The sequence below is a fragment of the Rhinopithecus bieti genome, unplaced genomic scaffold (genome assembly GCF_001698545.2).
Source record: "Rhinopithecus bieti isolate Rb0 unplaced genomic scaffold, ASM169854v2 scaffold_25940, whole genome shotgun sequence".
In the NCBI taxonomy this organism is placed as follows: domain Eukaryota; kingdom Metazoa; phylum Chordata; class Mammalia; order Primates; family Cercopithecidae; genus Rhinopithecus; species Rhinopithecus bieti.
Genome location: NW_016811810.1, coordinates 2,808,950 through 2,836,126, shown reverse-complemented (window position 1 = coordinate 2,836,126; position 27,177 = coordinate 2,808,950). Strand labels below are relative to the sequence as shown.

Genomic DNA, 27,177 nt, shown 5'->3' with positions numbered 1-27,177 from the left:
GTTAGGATGGCAGCAGGGAGGACGGGTGCGTTGGGATAGGATGGCAGCAGGGAGGACAGGGGTGCGCTGGGTTAGGATGGCAGCAGGGAGGACGGGTGCGTTGGGATAGGATGGCAGCAGGGAGGATGGGTGCGCTGGGATAGGATGGCAGCAGGGAGGACGGGTGCGTTGGGATAGGATGGCAGCAGGGAGGACGGGTGCGCTGGGATAGGATGGCAGCAGGGAGGACGGGGTGCACGTGGCTATTGGTGACATCACCAAGTGCTCCTCCTCATCTTGCCATCACCACTTAGTGCCTTGCAGGCCAGGTGCTCTAGGATGCTGTCATCCTTCCTGCCCACTGGGAGTGCTGGGCTGGCCTGGTTTCCTCCCGCTTCTGCCTCCCTTTCCTCCTTCCCGCCCAGACCATTGGTCCAGCGTCTGCTGTGTGCCAGGAGTTGGGCAGGAGGCAGAGTGACAAGTGAGTCCTGTGCCCTTGGGGGCCCGTGTTCTGACTGGGATGGTTCTGAGATCCTCTTTCTTGAGTGCTAGGAAGGAAATGACCCAGGGACTGGGACTGCCAGCCCAGAGGGGTGGGCTGTGTGAGCTGAGGAGGGCCCTCGGGGAGGGGGTGCTTAGTGGAAAGTAGAGGGGGACCCTGGAGGAGGCAGCCCCGGGAGACCTAAATGAGGGTGTCCTGGGAGGCCGGTGTGGATGTAGGTTCCTTCCATGGGCCAGGGGAGCCTGTGGGGCCTTAGGCAGGGCACGGTGTCAGCTGCTTGATCTATATTATGTTTAAAAATGTGTTCCGAGGGACGCTGAGTAGACACAAGACTGGGCGTGTGTGCGCGTGTTCATGGGGTGTAGATACGGGTTCAGATCTAATGGTTTGGAGGTGGTGAGCCTGACCCCCAGGCCCCTGCTCCTTTACCCTCCCCACTCCTTCGTCCTTGCCCTGAACTGTGTATGTGCTGCATCTAGCTGGTTCTTCACAGTTTTGCTTATTTGTGTGCATATCCCTGAGCCGTATGTTGCTGAGCTGTGCAGGTTTTGAACGTCCCTGGGCTCAGACGATTTGTGGGGCTCCGGGTTGTGCTACTTTTACACGTTGTGTTCTGAGAGCCTCCACATTTCGCGTGGCTGCGGCCCCTTTGATTTCGTGCTGCATCATGTTGGGTTCTGTGAGCACACCGCGGCATCTGTGTGTGTTCCGCATCTCAGGGATGCTGAGGCTGGCTCCCGTGTCCTCCCTCACAGCCTGTGCCCATGGCCAGGGCCTCTGCTGGCAGACGGTGGGGTGGCATTCCTGGGCTGGGCCACCTGCAGCTGAGCCGACGCAGGCCCCACCCAGAGCCCTCTTTGCTCCACGTCCTTGTCAGTACTCCGGGGTGTCGGACAGCGACGTCTTGCCAACCTGGTGGGTGTGGCTTGTCCTCTCTGGTTGGAATGGATGTTTCTCTGATAATGAATGGGATGGATCCCCTTTTCGTGTTTATCGGGCATGTGGGTCTTCCTGCCAGGGAGCACTGTTTGTCTGCTTTTCTCTTGCGTTTGCCTTGTGCTTATGGGTTTGCAGGCTTCCCTCCTGTGCTCTGGAGACGAAAGCCTCATCAGGTGGGTTTACACAGCCCCACCCAGGCCCGGCCGGCTTCTCGCTGGGAGGCCTGCTGGGAAGCAGAAGTTCTCAGCCAGGGCAGCCTTGCGTTGATCCATCATTCCCTTTGGGACTTGCACTTTTCTGTTCAGTAACTTCCATCACGAGATGATATTGCTGCCGTCTTTTACTTCCCTCTGAAGATTGAACAATCTGTTTTTCATATTTAAGACTTGAATTGGCCTTTGATTTTTGTTTATGGTGTGAGGTGGGATGAGTGTGGAGGGGAAACTGTGATGTTGTGTTTTCTCTGTTTGAAGAACAAATTGTGTGGACTGTGGAATTGCCTTTCTTCTGCAGACCTGCTGACAGCTCTGTGATAAAGTTTTCATTTGGGTTCTCTGGTCAAGTTTGCTTTTCATATGCCAAAATCCACCTTAATTTCTATAGCTTTACTGTAATTCTCAATACTTTTTAGAAAAAATTGCGCCTCTTATTTTTCTACAGAAGTGTCTCGGGTATGTTTGGTGGTTTGAGGTTGACCGTAAGGTTTAGGATCACCTGTTGCACCCTGGAGCTTTGACTGGGTTTGCCTGGCGTCCCTGTGTCCGCGTGGGGAGACGTGGCTTCTTATCGGTCTGAGGCATCCAGTCCGTGAACAGACACACATCTTTGTATTTATGGGGTTTTCTTTAATGTTTTTCAATGAAGTCATATAACTTTCTCTATAAAGATCTTACATATCTTTTCTTAAATTCATTTCAACGAAGTAAAAACTTTTTTTTCCTGCTGTTGTAAGTGGTACCATTCCGAATATTACATTTTCCAAATGCTTCTTGCTGGTATGTGCATGCAATTGTCTTTTTCTAAGAAACAGAGTCCATTTTATTTAATTTTTGAATATTTTATGTTTTAATTTTCTAAATGTGGAAATTTTCAAACACATCAGAGTAAGCACAGACATGTCGCAGCCACTGGTGTACCTCAGCTTCCCCTCACTGCTCGTGGCCAGTGTGGCCGTCCACGTGCCCCCAAGCTGTCCACGTGCGGTGTCATTCTGGAGTGAATCCCAGATAGCAGATCATCTCATCTGGTAATATTTCAGCGTGTCCCCAAAGAGAAGGACTCCTTTTATGTGTGACCAGATTTCCACCGTGACAGCTCGTTTGGCCGCTGTACACAACCTGCAGTTGAAGTGGCCGACGGCCTCTGGGAGTGTCTGTTTCAGAGATGCTGTTTAACATGGAGCCTCCCGAGATCCCGTGCTACGACTGGCCCGTGCTCCTCCTCCGAGTGTGTCTTTGTCTCTGGCTTCCCTCTGTCTCTTTATTTCCCTCCAAGTTTGTTTGTGGAAGAAACCAGACTTTTCCTGTGTGGTGTCATTGATTTTTGTGTACTGGTTTGTGTCCAGCCAGGTTGCTAAACCCTTTTTTTTTTTTTTTTTTTTGAGACGGAGTCTGGCTCTGTCGCCGGGGCTGGAGTGCAGTGGCCGGATCTCAGCTCACTGCAAGCTCCGCCTCCCGGGTTCACGCCATTCTCCCGCCTCAGCCTCCCGCTAAACCCTTTTTATTGTAATGATTTGTCTGTGGAATCTTTTGAGCCTTCCCTGTAGATGGTGGTGTTTGTGCATAATGACAGCGTTTTCGCTCCTTTTCCAGTGCTTGCGCCTGTTGTGTGTTTCTTTTCCTGGCTGGAACCTCTACTGCAGAGTTGAATGGAGACGGTGGTTCTATTCTTGGTGAGTTTGTGGAAGAACAGGATTATGTATTCCTTGAATGTTTCTGGGATTTTGCTGTTAAACTGTGCGGATCTAGTGTTTTCCTTTGTGGAGAGATTTTCTGACTGCCAGTTAATTCCTCTAGTTGTAAAACGTTATTCAAGCTTTCTATTTCTTCTTGGGTCAGTTTTGTTAAGTTGCATTTTTCTGGAAATTCTACTGTTTTATCTAAATGTTCAACTTACTGAAATTAAATTGTACACAATAGCCTTTTGCTGTCAATTGTGACACTGGGGCACCCTCATGTAATGATTAAGATGCAGATGCAGAAGCTGGCCTGCCCTGGTCCCAGCCCTGCCCCCCCTGCCTGCCCTGGTCCCAGCCCTGCCCGCCCTGCCTGCCCCAGTCCCAGCTCTGCCAGTCACAGCGTGCCAGCCCTGCCTGCTTGGTCCCTGCCCTGTCTGCCCTGCCCTGTGTACCCACCCTGCCTGCCTTGGTCTCAGCCCTGCCAACCCTGCTGCTCATGAGCTTTGTGAGCTCAGGGTGGGGAAGGGGAGGCGAGAAGAGGCCTCCGGCCCGGGGGTCATGCAGATGGATGCATCGACACCCGTGAAGCTCAGGCAGGGCCGCTGAGAGCTGTTGGTGGCTGCTGCTGCTTTCACAGCCTCAGAGCCTCAACCACGTCCCCTTTCTCATTCCTGATATTCTGTATTTGTACCTTCTCTGTTTTCTTTTATAGTCAGTATCAACAGAGACCCCGCAGTTGTGCAGGTCTCTGCAGAGACGTGGCTCCTGGCTTCCCCCTTCTGTGCGTGCGAGTTTTAAATCGTGATTGATTTCTGCTCATAGTTTCATCACTTCACTCCTTTCTTTAAGTTGATGCTGTTTTATTTTTCTGACTCCCAGATTGAATATTTACCACATTCATCATGAATATGGTAACTATTCGTTTCTAACAAAAGCATTTGAAATTAGAAATTTCCCAAGAAACTGCTTTAGTTGAATGTCACACATTTTGAAATGTACAGTATTTTAAATTTTTGTTCAGTTCTAAATAACTTTCCATTATGATTTCTTTGTTTAGGAATTACTTAGAAGTTTACTTCATCATTTTCAAATGTACTTTTTTCCAGTTGTCTTTTTAAAGTGATTTCAAACCCGCTTAAACACATCTGAAAGAAAAGCACCAGTGTCGTCCGGGTTTGTTGAAAGTTGTCGTGGCCGGGGCTGCTTCTGGGGTGCGGGGGCAAGCCTGGCTCAGCCTCCTTTGCTCCCCTCAGCTCTTGGCCTTCTGTGTGGGTGGGGCCTTCGAGGACCCTCAGAGCTGGGCAAGGCCTTCCAGGCAGGCCGGTGGGGCCTGGACGAAGTCCCCATGGGTATAGGGTCAGCTGCATGTGCCCAGTCCCTGCTGTGTGCCGAAGTCCGGCCACCCTAACTGGGCAGCACCTTAGGGCCCTCGCGTCATCGTCACGTCATCTGGACAGAAGCAGCAGAAAGCCAGCTAGTGAGTTATCAACCCATACATAACCCAAGTACACAGAGGAAAGCTCCACAGAGCTCCTTGCAAACCGGCCAGGTCCGTGGACAGCTGGGAAATGTCGCTGTCTCCTCGTCGCACCAGCAGTGGTCAGCCTCGCAGTAACCTGGCAGGAAAGGAAAATGTCAACATGCCCTTGGCAGCCTGGGGTGGGAACATGGGCCACGGGGCGGGTGGGTGTGGGGTGCTGGGAGCAGCCAGCTTGTGGCAACCTGGGGCGGGAGCAGAGGCTGCTGGGAGGGTGGGCGTGGGGTGCCGGGAGCAGCCCCCTTGGGGCAGCCTGGGGCGGAAGCGGGGGCCACAGGGTTGTGGGGGAGGGTGGGTGTGGGGTGCCAGGAACAGCCAGCTTCGGGACACCCAGGAGTGTTCCTTCTCTTAGCCCAGCCATACTTCCTCTTGGACTCTGTCTTGGGAGACAGACACACAGGCAGAGGTGTTCAGCATGTATGATCTGTGTGAGTGCTGACTCAGAAATCCTGTAAGTACCTGGCTTTAGGGAAACGAATGTGTTACAGCTGGGATAGAATTCGATGTGGGCATTAACATCACATTGTCGAAGGCCCTCGAGTGACCTGTGTGCGTGCTGTGATTTGTGGTGAATGTGGTGCGTGGAAGAAGCAAAGCCAGACACGCAGTATTTGCTTGTGGAAGACAGCCGCCCACCTCCGGGTTCATCATGTTTATCTCCGGATGCTGTGATCTTTATTTTTTTATTTATAACTGTCGGCATTTACATGTTTTCTGTAATTTGTGGGTATTATTCTATTCAAAAGCATACAGTAAATATCCCAGGCCTGTCCCTGCCATGTCTGGATTCATGTGGCTCGGGTGGGCAGAGCATACTGGCACCTTGAGGGGCGTGGGGAGCAGTGTAGAATAACGTGGGTGCAGTGGGTAGGACCTGGACTTGGGGTAAGTGGATTCAGTGTGGTGAGGTGATGGCGTGTTCTTGAGTGACAGCAGGGCCTGTGGTCTCTCTGGGGGCCTGTGGGACCCCTTTCTGAGCAGAGGCTGAGCTCAATTACCAAGTGCCTGGATCCCCTCGCAGGCCATTGTCTGGGGTTTCCGGCCTGGAGAGTGTGTCTCTGTGCAGAGAGAGGATGGTGTGGATGCCATGGGAGAGGGGCCTGCCGGGAGCTGGAGGGACCGGCCCTGCTCTCTTTGGCGGTGGCGGGGGCGGGCATGCTGGAGGTTCATCTCATCAAACACTGAGAGGCGCCTGTGACTTGGGGCCCCTCCAGACCTTGGCCAGTGCCTCTCTCATGGGTGCCTGGTTTTCCTAGGGCGGCGTCTGTCTCCAGACTGTGGCTGCTCCCTCCCTGGCCCCCGAGAGGGTTGTCACCTTCTGACTCTGATCCACTTGACTGCACTTCTTTGCCCTGTGGAAACCTCCGCCCTGAAACGAGCCAGGCAGCTGCCCTCTTGTCCTTCTGCAGGCTTCTCCCTCTTCCCCCCACCAGGGCCCAGAGCTGGAGGGTGAGTGAGCCCCAGTCCAGAGCAGGGAGCTGGGCACTGGAGGCCGCTCCCTGAGTCTGTGTGGCCATAGGTGTGTCTCTGCCTGTGTAGTTTGGGCAGCGCTGTCTGGGGGCGGGAGAATGGACCAGGTGGCCTTTGGGACCTCTCCTACCTCCCGGGGGTCTGGTGAGAGGCTTTGGGGAAGTCCTTCCCTCCCCTCACGTTGGGCTACAGGGTCCCCCTAGAGGGACCCCGAGTGGGAGTGCACCAGGCGGCCCCTAGTGTCACTTCTCTGAGGGTTGCATGAAGGGCCTTTTCCAAGAGCTGCTGCTTCAGGCACTTGGCTCAGGGATGCAGCCCTGGGATCCATTGTGCCGACCTGGCCCTGGAGGCCACGGACGTGGCCAGAAAGCGCTTCTGAGCCAGCAGCATCCTTGTTACCTACTGGGACATGTCCCGGGAAGAACAGATTGCAGACAGGCACGTGGGGTCCCGCTTCGGAGGCCTCACTCAGACTGGCGCACATGCGTGTCTTTGACTCTGGGGTGCCGTGGATCGAAAGGCACATTGTGGTTCCGGAGATGTTAAAATGCTTCTATGAGGTGCATCTGAGGATCAATGAATTTCAGTGAAATGTGTCCTGAAATGTTTTGTGAACAATGGAAAGAATTAGAGAAAATTATGATGCGTTCTGTGTAGGGCCCAAACACGTGTGGGGGCTGGGAGCCGGGAGAGGTGGAGCACGTGTCTCTGCCTCCGCAAAGCCAAGTGGGGACAGCAGTGTGGCTTTGCTTTTCATCTCCCATACGCTACGGAATGACACTTTTATAAAATGCAGTAGAATGATTCTGAGTGCGGAGGTCGCAGCAATTTCGAATCGCCTTAAACGATGCTGGAGCCGCACTTCCCATTTTGTACTTTGTTGCTGACTGGTAATAGCTGTCCAGGGCTTAATCTGTGGCTACCCCTGCAGGCCCTGGGGGTTGTATGCTAGTTTGCAGTCACATTTCAGAACTGGTTCAGAGAAAAATCCGGAACACCTAAAGTTCTGAACTCCTTGCTGGCATTCAGCAGAAGGGGGATGATCCAGAGGATATAGCAGGCAGGGAGGGCTTCCTGGAGGAGGAGCCCTGAGTGGAGCATCTTGGGTCCTGGGCGTCTGCTGTCGGTGAGTGGGCGCCTGGCACTGCCAGGAGCGCCCTGAGCTGAGAGTAATCGTGACTGTCCCTTGCTGTCCATAGAGTGCATTAGATGTTGGACCGAGTATGGAATCCGCCATTTCCCCTGCCCGTCGCCAGAGAGCAAGCTGCAGAACCCCTGTGTGGGGAAGGACGGGGAAGGTGATTTGGGGCCGGCGGGCACACCTATTGTCCCAAGGGCCAGGAAGCGAGGTACTTCACTCAGACGCTGGGTCTGGGGGTCCTGGGAAGGCGGCTTGGAGATGCAGGTGCGGAGGAGGGCGGGGTCAGCAGGCAGGAGCTGCAGGGAGGAGGCTGGGGCCAGGAGGTGAGGGGCTTGTGTTCCCTGCCCCCCACCAGGCTTCCCCTGAGTAGGGCCAAGGGTGCAGCCAGCCCAGACAGGCCACAGGATGGAAGTTGCTGATGGCCAGAGCTGGCCAGCCCTGTAGGGTCAGGACTGAGCAGGGGTGCTCCCGCTGGGGGCTTTGGACCTGCTCACGTGGCTTCTCACCCCCAAGCCCGACTGTCCTTGTGCAGTGGGCTGGCGAGGGGTGGCAGGGTGCTTGGTGTGGTTTGGCGAAGAACAGGTGCGGTGACCTCTGCGGGTATCCTGGTGATCTTCCCTCCTGGTGGAGAGGCCCCCTCCAGGTGCTTTTGGGATGTCAGGCCCCTGGTGAGAGGCCTGCACTTGAGTGCTCTTCCCTGGGGGCTCAGACATGCCGCACCAGGGAACCTGTGGTGTCGGGCACTGCCCCTGACTTCAGGAAGCTGGTCGGGTTAGTGAAAAAGCTCGTATGTGAGCAAAGACGCAGAGACTTGCCACTGTTGCCAGCGCAGCCCTGTTCCCTTGCAGGGTGGAGGGCTGTGGAGGCAAAGGATGGCAGGGGGGTGAGGCTGCCAACCAGGCCACCACATCCCCACCAGCCTCGGCCCAAGTGCGGGAGGGGAAGCTGAGGCCAGTGCTCAGGGGCTCTTAGTTGTGCTGTGGGCAGGTAGGCAGCCTTCCAAAATGTCAGCTGGAAGGCTGTCCCCAAGTGAGGGCTGACCCCAGGAGCAGCCCAGCCCTGGCCTGAGGGCAGGAGAGGGTCCAGGGCTGCAACCTAGCCTGCCTGGCTCCCGCACGCCTGTGGTGCCTGCAGGGGCAGGCAGGGCTAGTGGTGTGCTGTCTTGGAGATGGGGCACTGTGACCCAGAAGCTACGTGCTTGCTGACGGCACCCGGTGAGGCAGTGTCAGGGCTAGGGGATCGTGGGCCCAGGTCTCTGGACACCCAGCAGGGAGGGGTGGTGGTCAGGACCAGGCAGCCATGTCCCGAAGCAGCAACCAAAGAGGAGGTGCCCTAGGGAGCTGCTGCTGGAGCTGCTGCCTCCACAGGCCCAGGGCCTTAAACGTCCACCTTTTGGTGCCTTTCCAGGGCCTGGGGTTGCCCTTGAAGGCAACCGGATGCCGGAGCCCACCTCATCACCCACCACATCACCCACTACTGGCCTGAGGAAGGACTTGGCTGCTGGGCCCCATGGCCGGATGGCGGGGCCCAGCGCTACCCGGGCCAAGAAGAGGAAGCCCAACTTCTGCCCGCAGGAGACCGAGGTGTTGGTGTCCAAGGTGAGCAAGCACCACCAGCTGCTGTTCGGCACGGGGCTGCTGAAAGCCGAGCCCACTCGCAGGTACCGCGTGTGGAGCCGCATCCTGCAGGCTGTGAACGCGCTGGGCTACTGCCGCCGTGACGTCGTGGACCTGAAGCACAAGTGGCGGGACCTGCGAGCTGTCGTGCGGCGCAAGCTGGGTGACCTCCGGAAGGTGGCCCATGGCCCCAGCCCCGGTTCCGGCAGGCCCCAGGCCCTGGCCCTCACGCCTGTGGAGCAGGTGGTGGCCAAGACCTTCTCTTGCCAGGCCCTGCCCTCTGAGGGCTTCGGTCTGGAGCCGCCCAGAGGTGAGTTCCTTGCCCAGCTCACCTCGCTAGGGCACCACTCTGTCCAGCAGGAAGGTGGGGCCCATCTTGGCCATGTCACCCTGCATCTTCCTCCACAGCGCCTTCCTCTCTCCTCCCTTCCCCGCCCTCGCCCGTCCCACTCGTCCCTCGATCAGAGAGTGTTTTTCTTGTTCATGTCATGCCCTTTCCCATGCACTCTTCACTCATCATCCACCCACCCATCTGTGCATTCCACTTGATATACATTAACGTATAAAGGAGCATTTAGTAAATTTGTCTCGCCTGCTTGGGTGGTTGACTGTGGTCTCCTCCCCCTCACCCCATCCTAGAGTGGCAGCGAGGCATCGCAGATCAGGCAGGAACACGAGTTCTTCTGTGCATGGTCCCCCAGTCACATGCTGGCACCATGGCCCCGTGGTGAGAAGGCATTTGCTGTTGCTGCCTGGGGTAGACACACACGCTGAGAATCAGGGGTTTCTAAGCTGTGCTGACGGCTCCCCACAGCCACGCGTGCCCGTGTTCTCTGCTGTGCTCTGTGCTAACTCAGGAGAGAAAAAGCTAGCTGCAACTTACTAAACTGGGTTTTCTGACCTGGGTTTCAGCGCCTGGTTTGAACATGTTGCTACTGTTACCTGTTTTTAACAGCCCAGAAGAGACCTTCTTACGGAATATGCCGCCCTCATGGAGTGTCAGGGGTGAGCAGGTTGAGTAACCTGTCCTGCCTCAGAGCTAGTAGCGGCCTTCTGTGGACCCGGAGGCCGAGGAGCTCCGGCAGAGTCCCTTTTCCCCAGGGAGAGCATTGGCTCCTGTTGGTGTCTGATGCGCGTGAGGGAGGTTCCACAGAGGTCGAGCGGTGGGCCCGGGGTCTCAGCTCCTGTTTCTGGATCCGTGGGCCCAGACAGTGCTGGGCATAGGCAGAGCGTAGAGCTCCTGCTGTGGGGGGCCCGGACAGCGTGCTGGACAGGTGCTGGGTGTAGGCAGGGCGTCGTCTGAGCTCCTGCTGTGGTGGGCCCCGGACCCAGGTGCTGGGGGACCAGGTGCCTGGGCGTAGGCAGGGCGTGCTGAGTCCTGCTGTGGGGGCCGGAGTAGGTGCTAGACATAGGCAGGGTGTCTGAGCTTCAAATGCTGTGGTGGGCCCTGTTTTGATCAGGTGCTAGGCGTAGGCAGGGTGTCTGAGCTCTGCCCTATGGTGGGCCTGGACAGGTGCTGGGACAGATGCCCGGACAGTTTGCCTGGACAGGTACTGGGATGGGTGCTAGGTGTAGGTGGTGGGCGTCCTGAGCCTCCTGCTGGTGGTGGGCCAGCAGGTCTACGGGACAGTTCTGGGCGTAGGCACGGTGGGTGCTGAGCTCCTGTGACTTGGGGCCCAGGCAGGGTGCTGGACAGGTGCTCTGGGTGTAGGCACAGTGTGCTGAGCTCCTGTGGTGGGCCCGGACGGGTGCTGGGCGTAGACACGGTGTGCTGAGCTCTTGTGGGCCTGGACAGGTGCTGGGACAGGTGCTGGGCGTAGGCACGGCGTGCTGAGCTCCTGTGGTGGGCGCGGATGGGTGCTGGGACAGATGCCCGGACAGTTGCCCAGACAGGTGCTGGGACAGGTGCTGGGCATAGGTGTGATGTCTGAGCTCCTGCTGTGGTGGGCCCGGGCAGGTACTGGGACAAGTGCTGGGCATAGACACGGCGTGCTCAGCTCCTGTGGTGGGCCCAGACAGGTACTGGGACAGATGCTCGGACAGTTGCCTAGACAGGTGCTGGGACAGGTGCTGGGCGTAGGCACGGCATGTGCTCAGGCCTCTTGACTGTTGCATGAGGCCGTGCTGCAGGAGAGCTGGAAGAGGAGGGCAGCAGCCTGGTTCCCACACTGGATTCCAGCTGTGGGTCATGAGGCCTCCATCCTGCTGTGGAAGCTGCCTGGTTATGGATAGGCCCTGCCCTGAGACTGGATGGGTCCCGAGAGCACGGGGCTGCAGCCAAGGTTCTCCTCAAGACAGTGACCGGGATCTGCCCGCACACCCGAGCGAGTGTGGAGCTGACAGTGTCTGGAAGAGATCTGAGCAAGTGCTCCCAGCCCCACCTGGACAGGCAGACCTCAGCAGGCATCTCTGGTGCTGCAACCTCCTACCCAGCCCCAGGATGAGGTAGTAGGCAGTGGCAGTCCCGGCACCGAGTCAGCCAGCCTTGCTGCAGGAGCTTGCTCGAGCTTGACTGTTTCAGCTTGAGGAGAGTCTTTACGGGACAGCCCTTCCTCTTGGCACAGTTGGGGCTGTGGGGAGCCCCTCTCTGGCTGTCAGTGGGATAGCTGGCCCCAGGGCCTCCCCTTTGCTCTGTGTCCGAGGACAGGTGCTCCTGTCTCTGGCAGCTGCTGCAGTGGCTCAGTCGCCCCGCAGTGGGGTCAGCCTGTATTGTGGGCGGCCAGCAGGGTCTGGGACTGGGGTGACACAGAGCACTGCTGTCGTGGGCTGTGGGCTGCTTGTCTCTGGCTTTTACGTGAAGAAGGCCTCCTGCCCGCCTCACAGGGATCGGGTGGGTTTCCTGGTGCTGCCAGGGCTGGGGTGCTGAGTGAGCCGGTGGCTGTGCTGGGCACTGGGTAATTAATGGGATGATGGAGGAGGTGGCAAAGTTGGAGGCACAGCCCGTGGTCCTCTGCAAAAGGCCTGGGCCGCAGGAGGGCTTATTGCAGCCTGCCGGGCAGTGAATGGCTGATGGACAGTGACACCGACGGGGTGACCTTGCTGGTGTGGAAGAAGAGGAGGTGGTCCTGGGGGGAGGTGGTGGGATGGCTTCATATCCTCTTCTACCTTCTGCTGTCCCAGCCTATGTCCAAGGCCTCTGGATGTGCCCCAGGCACATGCTCTGCTTCGGGTTGGAGGGTGGAGTCAGGCCCCGGGCCCCATGTTGGCATGCCTGCTAGCCTGCCAGGGCCCTCCTGGGATGTGCCTGCAGCCCCAAGTGGCCTCCCCACCACTGCCTGTGCTTTACTCCTCTCCATGCTCATCAAGGACGAGCCTTTATTTCCTGTGAACAGGAGTCCCTTTGCCCTTGCCTTGGCAGGAGATGTGGGCCTGGATTGTTACCCTGAGGAAGACTGCTTGGCCCGGCCTCGGGGGGTGGGTGCAGGGAGGCTGGGGAGGGGCACTTGAGGGCACTCTCAATGTTCTTGTCCTCCGTCAGTCCCCACTGTGCCGCTTGAACTCCCTCCCCATGTCGGGCTCTGCACCTGAGAGGGTGGAGCCGCGTGTGGACGGATGGGAGGCGTGGGGGGGGCAGGGAGGGGTCTAGGGGAGCATGAGAGTGTTTTGTGAGGCCTTCTTCTCTGACCCAGGTGGGCTCTGAAGGGCATTTCTCTAATAGCATACCTCATCTTTGATTTTGAAACAGGGTCCCTAAAGTGTATTAAAAGTTTAAAAGCCAGCAGAAGCCAGCACACACTGCTCCTTCTCTGACACCAGCCCCATGCCGGGTTGTGGCTTCTCCTCTGGGCCCAGGGAGGTGTCTAGGCACGTGGTGTCATCTGTGGGTTGTGAAGTCCGGCAGCCTGCAGGCCCTGCCTGCGTGTGGGCTGGGTCGTGCAGCACTGCGGTCTGAGGCAAAGGGCTAGAGAGGTCCTTGCAGATCCTGACAGTCGTGGGAAGGCTGAGGTCAAGAGGGGATGGCTCCCTTGGGACTGAGCTCGAACAAACCTGCCCGGCCCTGCCTTTCCCAGCTCTGGCGTCTTTGGTGAGTGCCAGAGCCTTACTATTTTCTTTCTTTATTGACATAGTAGTCATGTATCAAAGTTTGTCATCTCACCCTTCACACTTGAACAAAGTCTTCAACTTGGTGATGCTAGTTCATTCCCAGTGCTGCGCAGCCACCGCCACCGTCTCAATTTCAGAGCGTTTCCGTCTCCCAAAAGGGAGCCCCAGCCCTAGGCAGTCACCCCACCCTCAGCTCCCCAAGCCCTGGCAGCTCTAGTCTGCGGTCTGCCTGTGGCTCTGCCTGTTCTGGACGTTTCCTGTGAGTGGAGCCCCGTGTGCCTCTGTCTGCTCTGTCATCCTTGGAGCCTCCCCTTCCTCCTCTACAAAGTAGGGCTCCCGCCATCACGAGGAAATACAGGACATGCCTCGGCCAGGGCTGGTGCACAGGAGGTCCCGGCAAACCTCCCTTCTCTTATGTGGCCCTGTGTTCCTTCTGGACTGGTGCTCGCCTGCCTCCATCTTCCAAGGCCTGAGCACCACCACTGCGCCCCAGCCTTCATGGATGCCTCCTTCCTGATGCCATCTGCCTTCCTGGAGCATGAGGCCCCGACCCTGGCCACAAACCGAGCCCTGTACTGGCCAGTCTTGCCCCACCCTGCCCCAGAATGAGCTGGTTGACTCCCCAGCTCTCCAGCTGCATCATCAGCCCCTGTTGGGAAGCGCCTCTAGCCCTCTCAGTCCTCTGCGGAGTTGCCTGCATGGTGCAGGACTGTTGCCGTTTGTGTTAGAGACACCCTCGGCACAGCTGTCCAGAGGAGGACTGGTCACGGAGGAGGGCGCTGCGGGGCAGGGCCGCTGCTCTCGGCTGGTGAGGGCCCAGACTCAGCAGGTGTGGGGAGTGAGCCTTGCCTTTGACGTGCCCATCTGCCACCTACCTTTCCCGCAGACCTCCCTCGGGAGTGGTTGTCCAGGTGGGCAGGAGCCGCCCTGTGCTTCCCCGGCTGCCTCATGGCCTGCTGGCACAAAGCCTGGCTGTCAGCTTTGCCGGCATTGGCAACTGGGGTTTAGACACGTCCTCTCCACGAGGCCCTCAGAGGTGACCCTGGCTCCCCGGGGTGGACCTTGCCAGTGCTTGACTCCGGTTTCTCAGCACCCTGCGGGAGCCAAACAGCATTTGCTCTGGTCACTTTGAGCTGCCCCTCCCGGCTGTGGCGCCCTGGCCCACACTGCTGCTTCCCCCCACCCCGGCTTCCCTCGCCTCATCCACGGTATCGGTCCACGGACAAGTGATTCTCCCTGGCCTGCAGGGACCCATCTCCGTGGTCACCTGGGCCAGTGTAACTAGAGCCGTCACACATCACATAGCTGCCAGGTCTAGTCAATGGTGACTTTGGTTTGAGCCACATCTGATTCTCTCTCTCGGCCTGGGCTGGCCCAGGACCAGCTGGGGAAGCGATCATCAGCCTCCTCAGTCACACACTAAGGTTTTGGGGTACTCCGTTCTCCTTGAGGACCCCAGTGGTGCTCTGTGGATTTTGAAGTGCCATCGTGGATGTGCAGAGGCCCAGAGCGGGGATGGCCTCCCAGGGCTTCAGACTGCTGTCCCCTACTACTTCTCTCCTCACGTCTGTCCATCTCAAATGAGCGGGCAAGAAGGGTGCTCCCAGGGTAGAGGTGGGCTGGCCGCTTGTGCCCCGCCCAGGCCGCGCTCGCAGAATCTGGCAGCAGCTCACATGCAGGGTAGCAGGGCCAAGGCATCTCACCGCAGGGTCAGTGTATGGTGGCTCCTAGAGGGTAGATGGAGGGCCGGCCCCGGGCTGTTCTTCTCTTCCCTGGGGCCATTGCATGTGGACTCGGGCATACACCATGCCCCCGTCTGCAGCCGTGGGACGGGGTTAGTGTTGCATGTGGGGCACCCAGCTCATCTCAAGCCAAGTCAGGCTGCACACTGTCCTGATTGGGCTTTTTCCTGCCTGAACCTGAGCCGGGTCCTCATCCTGCAGCTCATCCCCCTCTGGCAACTGGGGAACTGCCTGGCCAGTGCCATGCCAGGTGGCAGCAGAGCCTGGCAGCCCATTAACTTGCCCAGTGGTCCAGGCAGCCAAGCAGGCTCGGGGTGGGTGTTGGCTGTCCAGAGGGTCTCGGTGCTGACTGTAGAATGGCTGTGTGGGTGCCCTCCTCAAGCTCCTGCCCTGGGGACCCCCTCCTGCTGGGGCTGCATTGCCTTGGGACCTGGTTCAGTGAAGAGCAGCTGGGGACCCAGACCCTTGTGATCCCCCATCACGGCCAGGTGTTCATCAGAGGCCTTCGTCTGCAGTGGGCAGGTAAGTGGGGCCTGCAGTGAGATGTGGGGGACGCAGCCCTGGCGGGGAGCGTGCCTGCCTTCTTTTGGCGGTTTTAGGGTGTCCCCTTATCCCTGTTCACAGCAGAGCTGGAGGGTGGGGATGGGGACGGCAGAGAGGTCCTGATAAGCGCTGCTGACATTTTGTCGTGTTTTATGGAGTGTTATTGAAGTTGCTCAGATAGTGTGAAGATGGAATCTGGGAAATAAATTTTTCCTGCTTCTCTTGGGAATGGGTGTTGGGGATAGGACTGTTGGGGTGTTGGGGACAGGAATGAGGGGGGCCCTCTCTGGACCTCCCTTAGGTCCCTGGCCAGAGTCACGGGATTGTTACTAACGGTCTGTGAAGCCAGGGTCTTCAGCTGGGTGGCCATCCCTCTGAGGGCTCCCAGACCCGACAAACCTGTGCTTCAGCGGCAGCCTTGGGATGTGTCGGAATGGGCGCTTCCTGAGACTGGGATGTGACATCCTGCCTGTAGTGACGAGCTGGCCCAGTGGAGGCTGGAAGTGGCAGGATGCCTGTGCTGTGGTTGGCAGGGCCACGGTGTCACAGGAGCACAGTGGTGGTGTGGGATGAGGCAGCCCCTGCCTTGTGACCGTGGATCCCCAGCAGTAGCAGAGGCAATGCTTGGGGGAGGCCCCACAGCCTGCCTGGTGACAGGACGGCACTCCCCGCGGCTCCCTCAGTCTTGAGGTTACGCTGTGACTCAACAGGCATTTCCAGAAAGCACGGTTGCGTTGAGTCCTGGCCTAGAAATGCAGAGCTCAAAGTGGGCAGCCCAGCCTGCGTGCCGAGGAAAGCTCCCTAGCCTGGGTGTGAGGTGCAGAGGGTGGAAGCTTGTCTGGCAGGCCCTGAATGCCAGGCTTGACCTCTGGCCAGGAGGGTGATGGTCAAAGCTAGGTTACCTGGCCAGGCTGGGGAGGTCAGACTGGGAAGGTGCTGGGTGGAGGTGGAGGCGGAGGAAGGGTGCTCTGGCTGTGCGCTTCTGTCTTACCCCCATTTGGAACCTGGACATGACTTCTTCAAAGTTTAATTCACACACAATGGGACATGTCCATTTAAAGGCACAGTTCACTGCAAGTTTGGACAAAACACACCCACCTGACTCCCACCCCAGGGAGGTAAAGAACATTCCTGTGACCTCAGAGGGTTCCCTCTGCCCCTTTCTGGTCAACCAGCCCCGGCTCCAGCCCAGCCCCAGCTCCAGTCCAGCCCTAGCCCTAGCCCCAGCCCCAGCCTCTAGCCTAGTCCCAGCCCCAGGCCCAGTTCCAGCCCCAACCCCAGCCCCAGCCCCAGCCCCAGCCCCAGCCGCAGCCCCCATTCCCAGCCTCAGCCTCAGCCTCAGCTCCAGCCCCAGCCCTCAGCCTCACCCCCAGCCCCTGCCCAGCCTCAGCCCCTGCCCAGCCTCAGCCCTATCCCCACCCCCACCCCCAACCTCAGCCCCTAGCCCCAGCTCAGCCCAGCCCAGCCCTAGTCCAGCCCCAGCCGCTACCCCACCCCACTCCCCGTGGCTTGCTTTGCCCTCAAAGCTCAGGTATCTCTGCCTCACAGTTGCGGAGCCAGGTAACATGTACTCTTCTGCCTTTCTCAGCCCAGTGTGTGCCGCGTGAATGGGTCGCGCACCCCTCTTTATTGCTGGGCAGCAGGCATGCCTTTGGACGTACCACAACCTGTGTTTCCACCTGTCGGTGGATGCTTTCGTGTTCTCCAGCTTTTGACTGTAAAGTGGAAAGGGGCTGTGAGCATTTCTGTAGGATCTTTGCATGGACAAATGTTTGTATTGTGTTATGGGGGGATTATTACGTACAAGTTGAATTGCTGACTGTAGGGCTGGTGTGACTTTTAAAGATATACCCAAGCTGTTTTCCAAGGTGGCTGTGCTGTTTTAATTCCCCCGAGCAGCAGGGGAGAGCTGGATCTATATGTCTCTGCTCATGCTAATACCACAGCAGTGGATCTGTATGTCTCTGCTCATGCTAATACCACACTGTCTTGATTTCTATCACTATAAAATACATCCTGCAGTGAGCTGGGAAGAGTTCCTCCTCTACTGTCTTCTGAAAGAATTTGTGTAGAATTGGTCTTACTCTTCCTGCGAATATGGGATAGAATTCGCCAGTGATGCTGTCTGAGCTTGGAGTTTTTGTTGTGGGAACATTTTCAGCTACAAATTCACTTCCTTTAATGCTGCAGTTCTCTCCATGCTGTCTATTTCTTCTGAAGTGAGCTTTGATTGTTTTGTATTTTTCAAGGAACTCATCCTCTAAGTTGAGAAATTAATTAGCAGTAAGGTACCTATAATATTCCCTTAATATCCTTTCGATGTCTGTAGGATCTATAGTGATATCTCCTTCATTTCTAATGTTGCTGATTTATATTCAATCTTTTGTTCTTGATTAGTCTGAATAATTTTATCATCTCAGTATTATTCACATGTAAATCGATTGATTTTATTAATCATTTGAAAGATCCAGATTTTTGTATCTTTAGTTTTCTCTATTGATTTGATGTTGATTGAATTGGTTTCTGCTCACCTTTATTATTTCTTTCTCTTGCTTACTTTGAGTTGATGCTTTTGTCAGATTATTGACTTGAGATCTTTCTTTTTTTTTATAAGTATTTATTGCTATACACTTTCCTCTATGCATTGCTTTACAGATACACATTTTAATATCTTGTGTTTTTATTTCATTCAGTTATTTTCTAACTTCTCTCTGATTTCTTCTGTTACACGTGATGATTTAGAAGTGTGTTGTTTAATTTCAGATGATTATGTTCATTCACAGATACCTTTCTGTTACTGATTTCTTGTTCTGCTCTCTTCAGAGAATGTATTTTATATGATTTCAGCAATTATAACTGTGTCAAGACTTGCTTTGTGGCCTAAAATAGAGTCTGTCTTAGTGAATGTTCCACGTGCGTTTGGCAGGAATGTGTATTCCTCTGTTGTATGGGTTAGGGTGGTTGATGGTGGTGCTGGAGTTCCTGTGGCCTCTGTGCTCTTCTGTCTGCTTGCTCTGCTGACCGCGCTGCCTGTGATTGTGGATTTGTGTGTTTCTTTCCAGTTCTATCAGTTTTTGCTTCATGTATTTTCAAGCTGTGATACTAGGTGCATACATACTTAGAATTGTTTTATCTTAGTCAGTTGACCGTTTGTTTTTAAAGTATCCTTCTTTTATTTCTATTATATTTGTGGTTCTGAATTCTACTCTGACATTAGCGTAGCCATTCCAGCTTTCTTGTGATTACTGTTTACATGATGTATTTTTCTAATTTTTACTTACAATTTCATCTGATTTCATATATGAAGTAGGCTTCTTGTATACACTGTATAGCAAGATCTTGCCTTTTTTTTTTTTTTTTTTTTTCTTTGAGACAGGGTCTCTTGCCCTGTTTCCATGCTAAAATGTAGTGGCATAATCAAGGCTCACTGCAGCCTTGAGCTCCCAGGTTCCAGCAGTCCTCCCACCTCAGCATTTCAAGTAGCTGAGACTGCAGGTGTGCACCACCACAGCTGGCCAATTTTTATTCTTTTTGTAGAAAGAGATCTCACTGTGTGGTTCAGGCTGATCTTGAACTTCTAGGCTCAAGTGATCTTCCTATCTTAGCCTCGAAAGTGTTGGGATTACAGGCATGAGCCACCACGCCTTGCCAGAATCTTGCTTTTACTCTCATCGGAGAATCTCTGCCTTTTGGTCGGAATGGTTAAAGCAGTGCCTCTGTCCAGTAGGATTTTCAGTAATGATGAAAAGGCCCTGTAATCGGCATTCTTTCGTGTGGCAGCCATTTGCCACATGGGGCTCCTGGGCTCCTGAAATGTGGCTAGTGCAGGAAGCAACTGAGTTTACCGTTTTATTTAATTCTAATTAATTAAAATCTACATTTAAATTGCTGCAAGGTGTTGATGGTTATTGGAGTGGATGAGCCGTGTTCGGCTCATGCATCATTAGTGTAGGGCCTTCATGTTTGGCTTTAACTCTACTGTCTCGATGTTTGCTTTCTACATTTCCTTTTTTCCCCCCTTTTTCTTTTCTTTCTCTTCCTTCCTTTTTTTTTTGGAGTAGAATTGAGTGCTATTTAGCATTCCATGTTATCTCCACTGTGGGCTTATGAGCGATTCCTGTTTGTTTCTTTTTTTAGTGGGTGCTTTAGAGTTTACAACATAGATCTTTAACTTTCCGCAGCTCGCCTTCAGATAGCACTGTATCATGTCCCGTGTGGTGGATCAGCCGCACGGGAATGCACTTCTGTGTCCCAGGCCACCTTGTTGATGTGGTTTCAATACATTCAGGACCACGTGTCGTTTCTGACACATGATGGCCCTGCCTCGTTCACGTGGCTTCGGTACATTTGGGACCACGTGTCGTTTCCGACACATGATGACCCCACCTCGTTCATGTGGCTTTGGTACATTCGGGACCACATGTCGTTTCCGACACATGACCCCACCTCGTTCATGTGGCTTCGGTACATTTGGGACCATGCGTCGTTTCCGACACATGATGACCCCGCCTTGTTCATGTGGCTTCGGTACATTCGGGACCATGCGTCGTTTCCGACAGATGATGACCCCGGCGCATAGGTGTGGATTTTGCTTTCACAATCAGTAGTGTTTTAAATAAATGAAAGTATCTTTTTTCTATTTACCATTCTGGGGTTCTTTAATTCTTCATGGAGATCCAGATTTCTTGCTGCTACTTTCACCCTAACTAGCTACTTCTAACGTTTCCTGTACTTCACATCTGTTGGAACTGATCCTTTTCGCTTTTGCTTGTCAAAATCTGCCCCGTGTTAGAAATCTGTTTCCAGTGGGGGTAGAATTCTAGTTGCAAGTTTTTCCTCCCAGCACTTTGAAGACATCCTTCCATTGTCTTTCGGCTTCCACAGTTTCTGATGAAAGGGTCAAATCTTTCTTATGTTTTGTCTTCTTCATGAAATGTGCAGTTTTTTCTCTGGGCCACTTTTCAGGTTTCTTTATCACTGGTTTTCTGCAGTTTGCCTATAATGTACCTTGGATTTAAAAAATATGTATTTGTTCAGCTTGTGGATTGGTGAAATTCTTGAATCTCCGAGTTTATAGTTTCATAAAATTTGGGTACTTTTGGTCATTATTTCTGGCAATTCTTTTTGCTTGTTTTGTGTCCCCTCCCCCCTGCTGCTCCCCTCCCTGTGTGTGCCCCTTACTGGCCTGTGACCTTGAGCAGGTCACCTGCCCATCTGTGAATGGGGAGGGTGATCCTGGGCCCTAGGATGGGTTCTTGTGCTCCTCCTGCCAGAGCTTGTTCCATGGTAAAAGAAAAACTTGAGCCGAACTAAATTTAAAGGAGTTTAGTTGAGCAATGAACAATTCATGAATTGGGCAGCCTCCCGAGCCAGAGTATGCTGAGAGACTCCAGCACAGCCACGGGGTAAAAGATTTTGGACAGAAAAAGAAAGTGACATACAGAAAATGGAAGTGAGGCATGGAAACAGATCGGTTATAGCTTGGTGTTTGCCTTATTTGAACATGGTTCCAACAGTTGGCTACGTTTGGCCAAAATTCGGTGACTGGCACAAGTGTAGGGCACGGTCCGTTTACACTGCCTGTTGTTATCATTCAAGATGTGCAAATCAACCTGTAGGCCACACTGAAAATATGTAAGGAGGCACCTTTAGGCTAAACTTGATTTAATTCATCATCACTTTCGTTGTTCCACGAATGCAACTGAGGCCCTGGCTTGACCTTGCTAGGCTGGGCCATGGTGACATTAAGGGGTGGTGGGTGCTGGGTGATGGGGGGCCGTTCCTCAGGCCTCGCCCTCCTGGAGGCCGCCTGGCAGTTCCTCCTTTCTCCAGGCCTTGCCCTGAGTGCGGCTGCTGGACCCGGAGGCCTGGGGCTGGAGCAGGGTGGAGGTAGCCGGATGGAAAGTGTGCAGGGCCAGGACTTGCCCGGGAGCCAGAAGTGCACAGAGCATCCGTGGACAGACCTCCGCACTCCCAGATGGAGTGCCAGGATCAGCCCTGCCCTGGCCAGGCGGCTCAGTGACCCCGAGCAGAACCGGGCTTGGGCCCTGTCCTGGTGGAAACCCAGATGTCCAGCCAGGGGTGCTGTGTCCCACCTGAGGCCAGCCCACACAGGGTTAGTGTTGGGAGGGTCCCCGTAGCACCCCTAGTGTCTTCTAGCCCTCACACCTGTTTGTAGACCTCAAACCACGTTCTTTTATTGCTAAATTTTAATATGGAAAATTGTAAACTTGCAGAGAAAGTTGAAAGAACTGCACAGACACCCATATAGCTGCCACCTGGATGCCAGCCTGGAGTCTCTACCTGGTTTAGTCACGCCTTTAGTGCCTCCACCTGCATGCGTTTCAGAGTGAACGTGGCCCTCAGCGCGCTTCCTTCCGAACGCTGGTTTACTTGCTGTTCACTTTTCTTTCATTTACGTACAGTGAACTGCACAGCTCCTAAATGTACCATCCTGGGCATTGTGACAGTTTGTGACAGAAGTGTGTAACCCACAGCTCTGTCCAGGCACAGGGCAGGCCCTCCCCAGGAGGGTCCCTCCGGCCCTGCCCCAGTTCCCCAGCCTGGCCCAGAGGCCCCGGGGATTGCCTTGGTCGTCCTGCGACCCGTTTGTGCTGTCGTCTGAGCAGTGTTTCTGAGATTCACCATGTTGCGTGCCTGGAGTTTCCTTGCACGCAGGCCCATGTGGCTGTCCCTTCCCTGGTGTCTCCTGGACACCAACCCTCTCTTCGGGTGGGGGCTGGTGGCAGTCAAGCTGCTGGGAGCTGGGAGTGCTCTTCGGGAGCTTCTCTGGATGTGTAACCCCAGGGCCGCTGGCCGGAGGGTGGGCAGGCCACGAGTGTTTTGATGTGCTTCGATGTACGCTCTGCCCCCTGTGTAAATGCCCAAGATGCTGCCCGGGGGGTGGGCAGAGGGCGAGTGTTTGCAGTGTGCAGACCCTTTCCGTGGTGGCCATGCCGTTTATCCTCACCATGTAGTGGGCGAGTGTTCCATCCACCATGTCCTCATGAAGACTTGCTGTCCTCATAATGTTCTGTAGGTTTTTAAAAGCTGAGATAAAACCCAGCCACTCAGAATTCACCATCTTAACCATCTTAAAGCGTACAGTTCAGTGTCTGTTAGAATATTCAGCATTCTATAATCACCACTTTCTAATTCTAAAACGTTTTCATCACCCCCAAAAAGACCCCCGTACCCATTAGCAGTCATGCCCATTCCTCCCTCTCACTGACCCTGCCCTGGCTCTGTCTGAGGATTGGTTTGTTCTGGCGTGGTAGATGTGTGGAACCATGCAGCATGTGGCCTTTTCCTGCTGGCTTTCATCTCCATGCGTGCTGCGCTCAGGGCTCACCTGCATTGTGTGGAAACCAGTGTTTCTGTCTCCGATGCTGAGCTGCCGGTGCAGAGCTGGACCTCGTGTCTGTTGCTTCATCAGCGGGGCTGTGCTTTGACTCTTAGTGATGCTGCTCTGAGCCTACACGAGCAGGTGCTCGTAGCTGCCAGGCACACACACCAGCTGCTACGGTGTACGGGAGCTCAGGGTGCAGCCTTTCGGAGGGACCACCCCCTGCCTTCCTCTCTCCTTCCTTCCAGCTTGTGGGTACTTCGAAGGCAGGCATGGGTGTCCAGCCCTGACCCCAAGGTAGCCAAGCCGCAAAGGCAGTGAGAGGGGTTCAGGGCCACTCTGCCGCCTCTCAGGTCCCTGCCCCTGGGGACTGCCCAGAGTGGTTAGCAGAGCTGGGCCCGCAGGCTTCACCCTCAGCCTGTGTTTTCTCCTCCTCCCTGTCTTCTCCCAGCCACCCAGGTCGATCCGCGTGACCTCCAGGAGCTGTTCCAGGAGACGTCGGCCAACGTCTTCCGAATCAACTCCAGTGGTGAGTCTGCGTCTGGCCCGGGCCTGCCCCTCCATCCAGGTGCCCTGGACCCCGACACGACGTTGGAGTCGAGGGTGCTGGTGCATGGCGTCCCCCCTCAGGCTGTCTTGTGGTGCAGTCCGGGTTTCTTGGGTGGGAAGGAGTGAGGGCTGGGTCAGGGCTGGGTGCCGCTTCCGCTGGCTGCTCCTGCCCGCTGCTGGCTCCTCTCCCTGACCCCACGCTGCTCCTTCGCGACACCTTTTGTGTGATCTGGATGGAGCCCAGTGGAGGAAGGAGCATCCCAGGGCCTCTCAGACCAGAAGTCACTGCAGGAGTGAGCAGAGCCTTCAGTCCTTAGGGACACCTTAGCCTCTCAGAAGGCCCTGTTGATACACATAACTTGTGTAACTCTGGGCTGGGTCTGTGACTCTCCCATCTCTTCAGTGTGGTGAGCAGAGTTCCCAGCGAAGCTGTTGCATTTAGATCTTTGAGAGCAGGAAGGAGAGCCACGTGTCAGATGGCCAGGTGAGGGGAGCAGGGTGGAGAGAAGCTGTCCCCAGAGCCAGGACAAGACTGGTGGAGGCAGTTGCTCAGAGCCCCTGAGTTGCATGTGGGCCTGAGTGCCTGTCGTGGGCCTGAGCGCCTGTCGCAGACCAGCTGGGGAGGGGTCCTGGCTGGTGTGACCTTATGCTGAGGTCAGTGTGTGCCCTGGTCTCCAGGCCACTTAGGTGGTCTGCCCTGGCTCAGGCACTGGTCCTTGGGCTCTGCTCACCCTGCCCGGGCTGTAGTGGGCCACCCATGTGGAGTAGCAGGGCCAGGGAAGCTCCTTCTGCCCTCACCCTGTCCCTCTTCTCTCGGGCAGTGACCTCCTTGGAGCGGAGCCTGCAGTCCTTAGGGACACCGAGTGACACGCAGGAGCTTCGGGACAGCCTGTGAGTGTGTGGGCCACGGCATCTCCATGCCTGGGCGTGGTGCACGTTGTGGGGCAGGGGCCGGAGTGTAGTCCTGTGCACACAGGCTTTGTCCACACAGCTGCCTGCCCACAGCTGCCTGGACACACGTGTGCACATATATGCACACACACCTACAGATAAGCCTAGTCAGTGCTGTGAACCTGAGACTGGGTTCTCAGCCTGCAGGTGCCCTCCACAGGGCACGCAGGTGCACCCCGCCCCGACGTGGAAGCCTTAGTGCACCTGTGCATGCCCCAGTCACACACATGCGTGTGCTAAGGTCGGGGGTGCATGCCTGTTGGCACACACTTTTCCCTGCCAACATGCTCCAAATGTGTCTTTGTCACGTCTGAAGGCTCCCTGTTGGGGCCTGCTTAGCTGTGGACACAGGAGGTGAGACCGATGTGCCATTTGCACAGCCATGGGCTAGGTTGGAGTGGGGCGTCCTGTCTTGCTTCTGCCCTTTCGGGGAGCTGAGCCTTGGCGGGCTCCCACTGGACTTTCCTTGAGGGGTGCCTAGCAGCCTGCCCTGGTTTGGGCTGGTGTGGGATAGGGAGAGGTGCCTTGGGTGCTGTCTGCTAAGCCTGAGCCCTGACTGGGCTGGGGAGGGGAGGGAAGGGAACATCTGCCCCACATGTGGTTAGAGTGGCACTCTGGGGTCCGAGGGGACACTAGCAGTCTATACCTTTGCCTCCATCTGGTCCCCACTGCACTTGCTGCTGTGACCTCCCATGCTGGCCTGTGTCTCGCCCTGCAGTGAGCAGGATGTCTGCAGCCCCAAGACCCCAGCCAGCCCCAGGCCACTGCATTGGGATGTTGTCCTCAGACTCCCCTGTGCAGAGCTGGTGGCCACAGTAGCCTCGCACCCTGAAAGGGCCAGAACTGAGGAGGCAGGGAGGACCACGGCTCCCACAAGGGTGGAGGGTGCTGGAGTCTCTGCTCCTCCTCACAGTGGCTCCATTCAGTATCCACAGACGCCCTGCCACACAGCCTCACGCACCAGCTGCAGAGCACCCTTTGCAGATGTTCAGGGCAATTCTATTCTTAGCTTTTTTTTTTTAAGCCCTTTTATAAAACTGAAACTTACTGTTTTCTGATGTGACAGTGACGTAGGCTTGTGATGAGGAATTTGGACACAGGACGCCTGGGAACCACTGTTAGCATGTCGATGTTCCCTGCCAGCCTTCCTCACACCCATGCATATTCGCAGAGTCAGAGCTCAGCAAGGGACTCTGGACCTGCTGGTCACTCCCGGGCTCTGGGGTACTTGGGCTCAGGAAACACGTAGCCTCTCAGAGGGCCCTGTTGATGCACATAACTCGTGTAACTCTGGGCCAGGTCTGTGGCTCTCCCATCTCTTCAGTGTGGTGAGCAGAGTTCCCAGTGAAGCTGTTGTGTTTAGGTCTTTGTGCCTCTGCCTGGCTCCTGGGTTAGGTCACGAGGGCCAAGTGGGATGGGCACTTCAGGACCCTGGCCCTCATGTGCGCATCCTGCGCCACCCGGCCTGGTTAGCCGGAGACCGACACCACCCGCTGTGGGCCTTGGAGAGGAGAGAGGGCCCCAGCGTGGGGAGGAGACTGTCCTGGTCTGAGGACCGAGTATCCCAGCACCGTGGCCCTCCCCTGGGCCAGCCTCAGCTGTCAGTTCTGGAAACTCTTGCCTTAGTACTTTTCTGACCCTCTCTGTGTGGCCGACTGTGGTCCTAGCCTGCTTGTCATGGCTTACCTAGAGCCTTCTATGGCCTCTCGGATGCTCCCATATCATGGACTGTTAACGTTTAAAAATAACTTTTGAGACCAACATGGTTGCCAGTTCTGTATTTCCTCCACATTGACAAAGTCGGCAACTAAGGACATTTAAAGAATATACCTTCATCCATGGCCACCATCATTTCATCAGGGAAAAGGCTTTCCAGCCCTGCAGTGTAAGAGGGACCCAGTCTCAGGAGGGAGGGTGATCCATCCACCTGAATACATTCAGCTTCAGAAAAACCTCGCCAGGTGGGGCCTGTTTGTCTCATCCCATGCAAGGCTGATGTGGCTGGGTCATTTCTGTCACCTGCGTGCAGACCCCACCCCAGGCCTCCCTGTCACAGACCCCCACCCTGGAGTCCAGTGGCCACGTTGCAGTCCCGTGGGCGGGGCTCAGTGGCAGCTCGGCTCACACACTCCTGTCTGGCTTTATTCCCTTTCACCCTGGGGGCCGTCACCATGTGGAGATGGTGTGTGGGCCAGCTCACCCCATGGTGTGTGGCTGTCAGAAATACTCGTTCCTTGGTGCCGAAAAGAAGAACTAGTGTTCAGACAAATAATTTTCTCAGCAAGGCAATTTTACTTTCTGCAGAAGGAGTGCTGCCTGTTAGCAATTCTGCCATGAGAGCACAGTTGAACAAAGAAAGGCAAGAATATTTATCCCTTATGCATTGGGTCCTTTAGACCTGACTGGCTAACAACTTAAAACTTTCCTGAATAGGTAAAGGCAAAGGAGAACAAAAGGCAAAGAGGAAGTTGCTTGCGAAAGAACTTAGAAAAGTGATAACATTTCCAAATAAGGAGGGCGTGTAGGCTGTGAGCTGGGACATGCTCGAGCATGTTTAGAACAAGTATCTTGGTTAAAGTACAAGGACATAGGATGTACTTATTCCCTTATGTCTAACAACTACATAGAATAGGACTTAACAAAGAGTTATTAGTATAAAAGCAAGGAGACTTGAAGGAAGTTAGTTTTTTTAAAAAAACTATTATTTCTAACACTTACGATTTATTCTTTAGTAAGAAGGGAAACTTTGAAGAGGACATTTTTTACTTGCCACAGTGGCACAGAGGACCCGCTCCCCTTGGGGCTTTTGGACTTGTTCCTGTGGGCCGTGTTCTCTGATCTGCCTGGGGCACGCAGTGATGCCTCCCTCTCACCTCCCCGGTTGTGGTGAAGGTGTAGGTTGGGTGGCCCTAGTGGGGGTGC

General features: G+C 55.3%; 1 protein-coding gene across 12 annotated transcripts in view; it reads left to right on the top strand.

The window, feature by feature from the left end:
* TSNARE1 (t-SNARE domain containing 1) overlaps window positions 1-27,177 on the top strand; it is a 99,563-nt gene that overhangs the window by 13,087 nt on the left and 59,299 nt on the right. For 9 of the 12 annotated variants that reach the window (XR_001889753.1, XR_001889754.1, XR_001889755.1 and 6 more), the window contains exons 3-6: window positions 7,524-7,673; window positions 8,873-9,391; window positions 23,207-23,284; window positions 24,126-24,195. Coding sequence is in view for 9 of the 12 variants with exons in the window: in XM_017895142.1 (XP_017750631.1) it covers window positions 7,524-7,673; window positions 8,873-9,391; window positions 23,207-23,284; window positions 24,126-24,195 (817 nt within the window). In the remaining 3 variants the exon portion in view is untranslated. Of the gene's footprint in view, window positions 1-5,288; window positions 5,306-6,110; window positions 6,304-7,523; window positions 7,674-8,872; window positions 9,392-23,206; window positions 23,285-24,125; window positions 24,196-27,177 lie in introns of those variants that run through there. The other 3 variants (XM_017895146.1, XM_017895144.1, XM_017895145.1) reach the window with 3 other exon arrangements.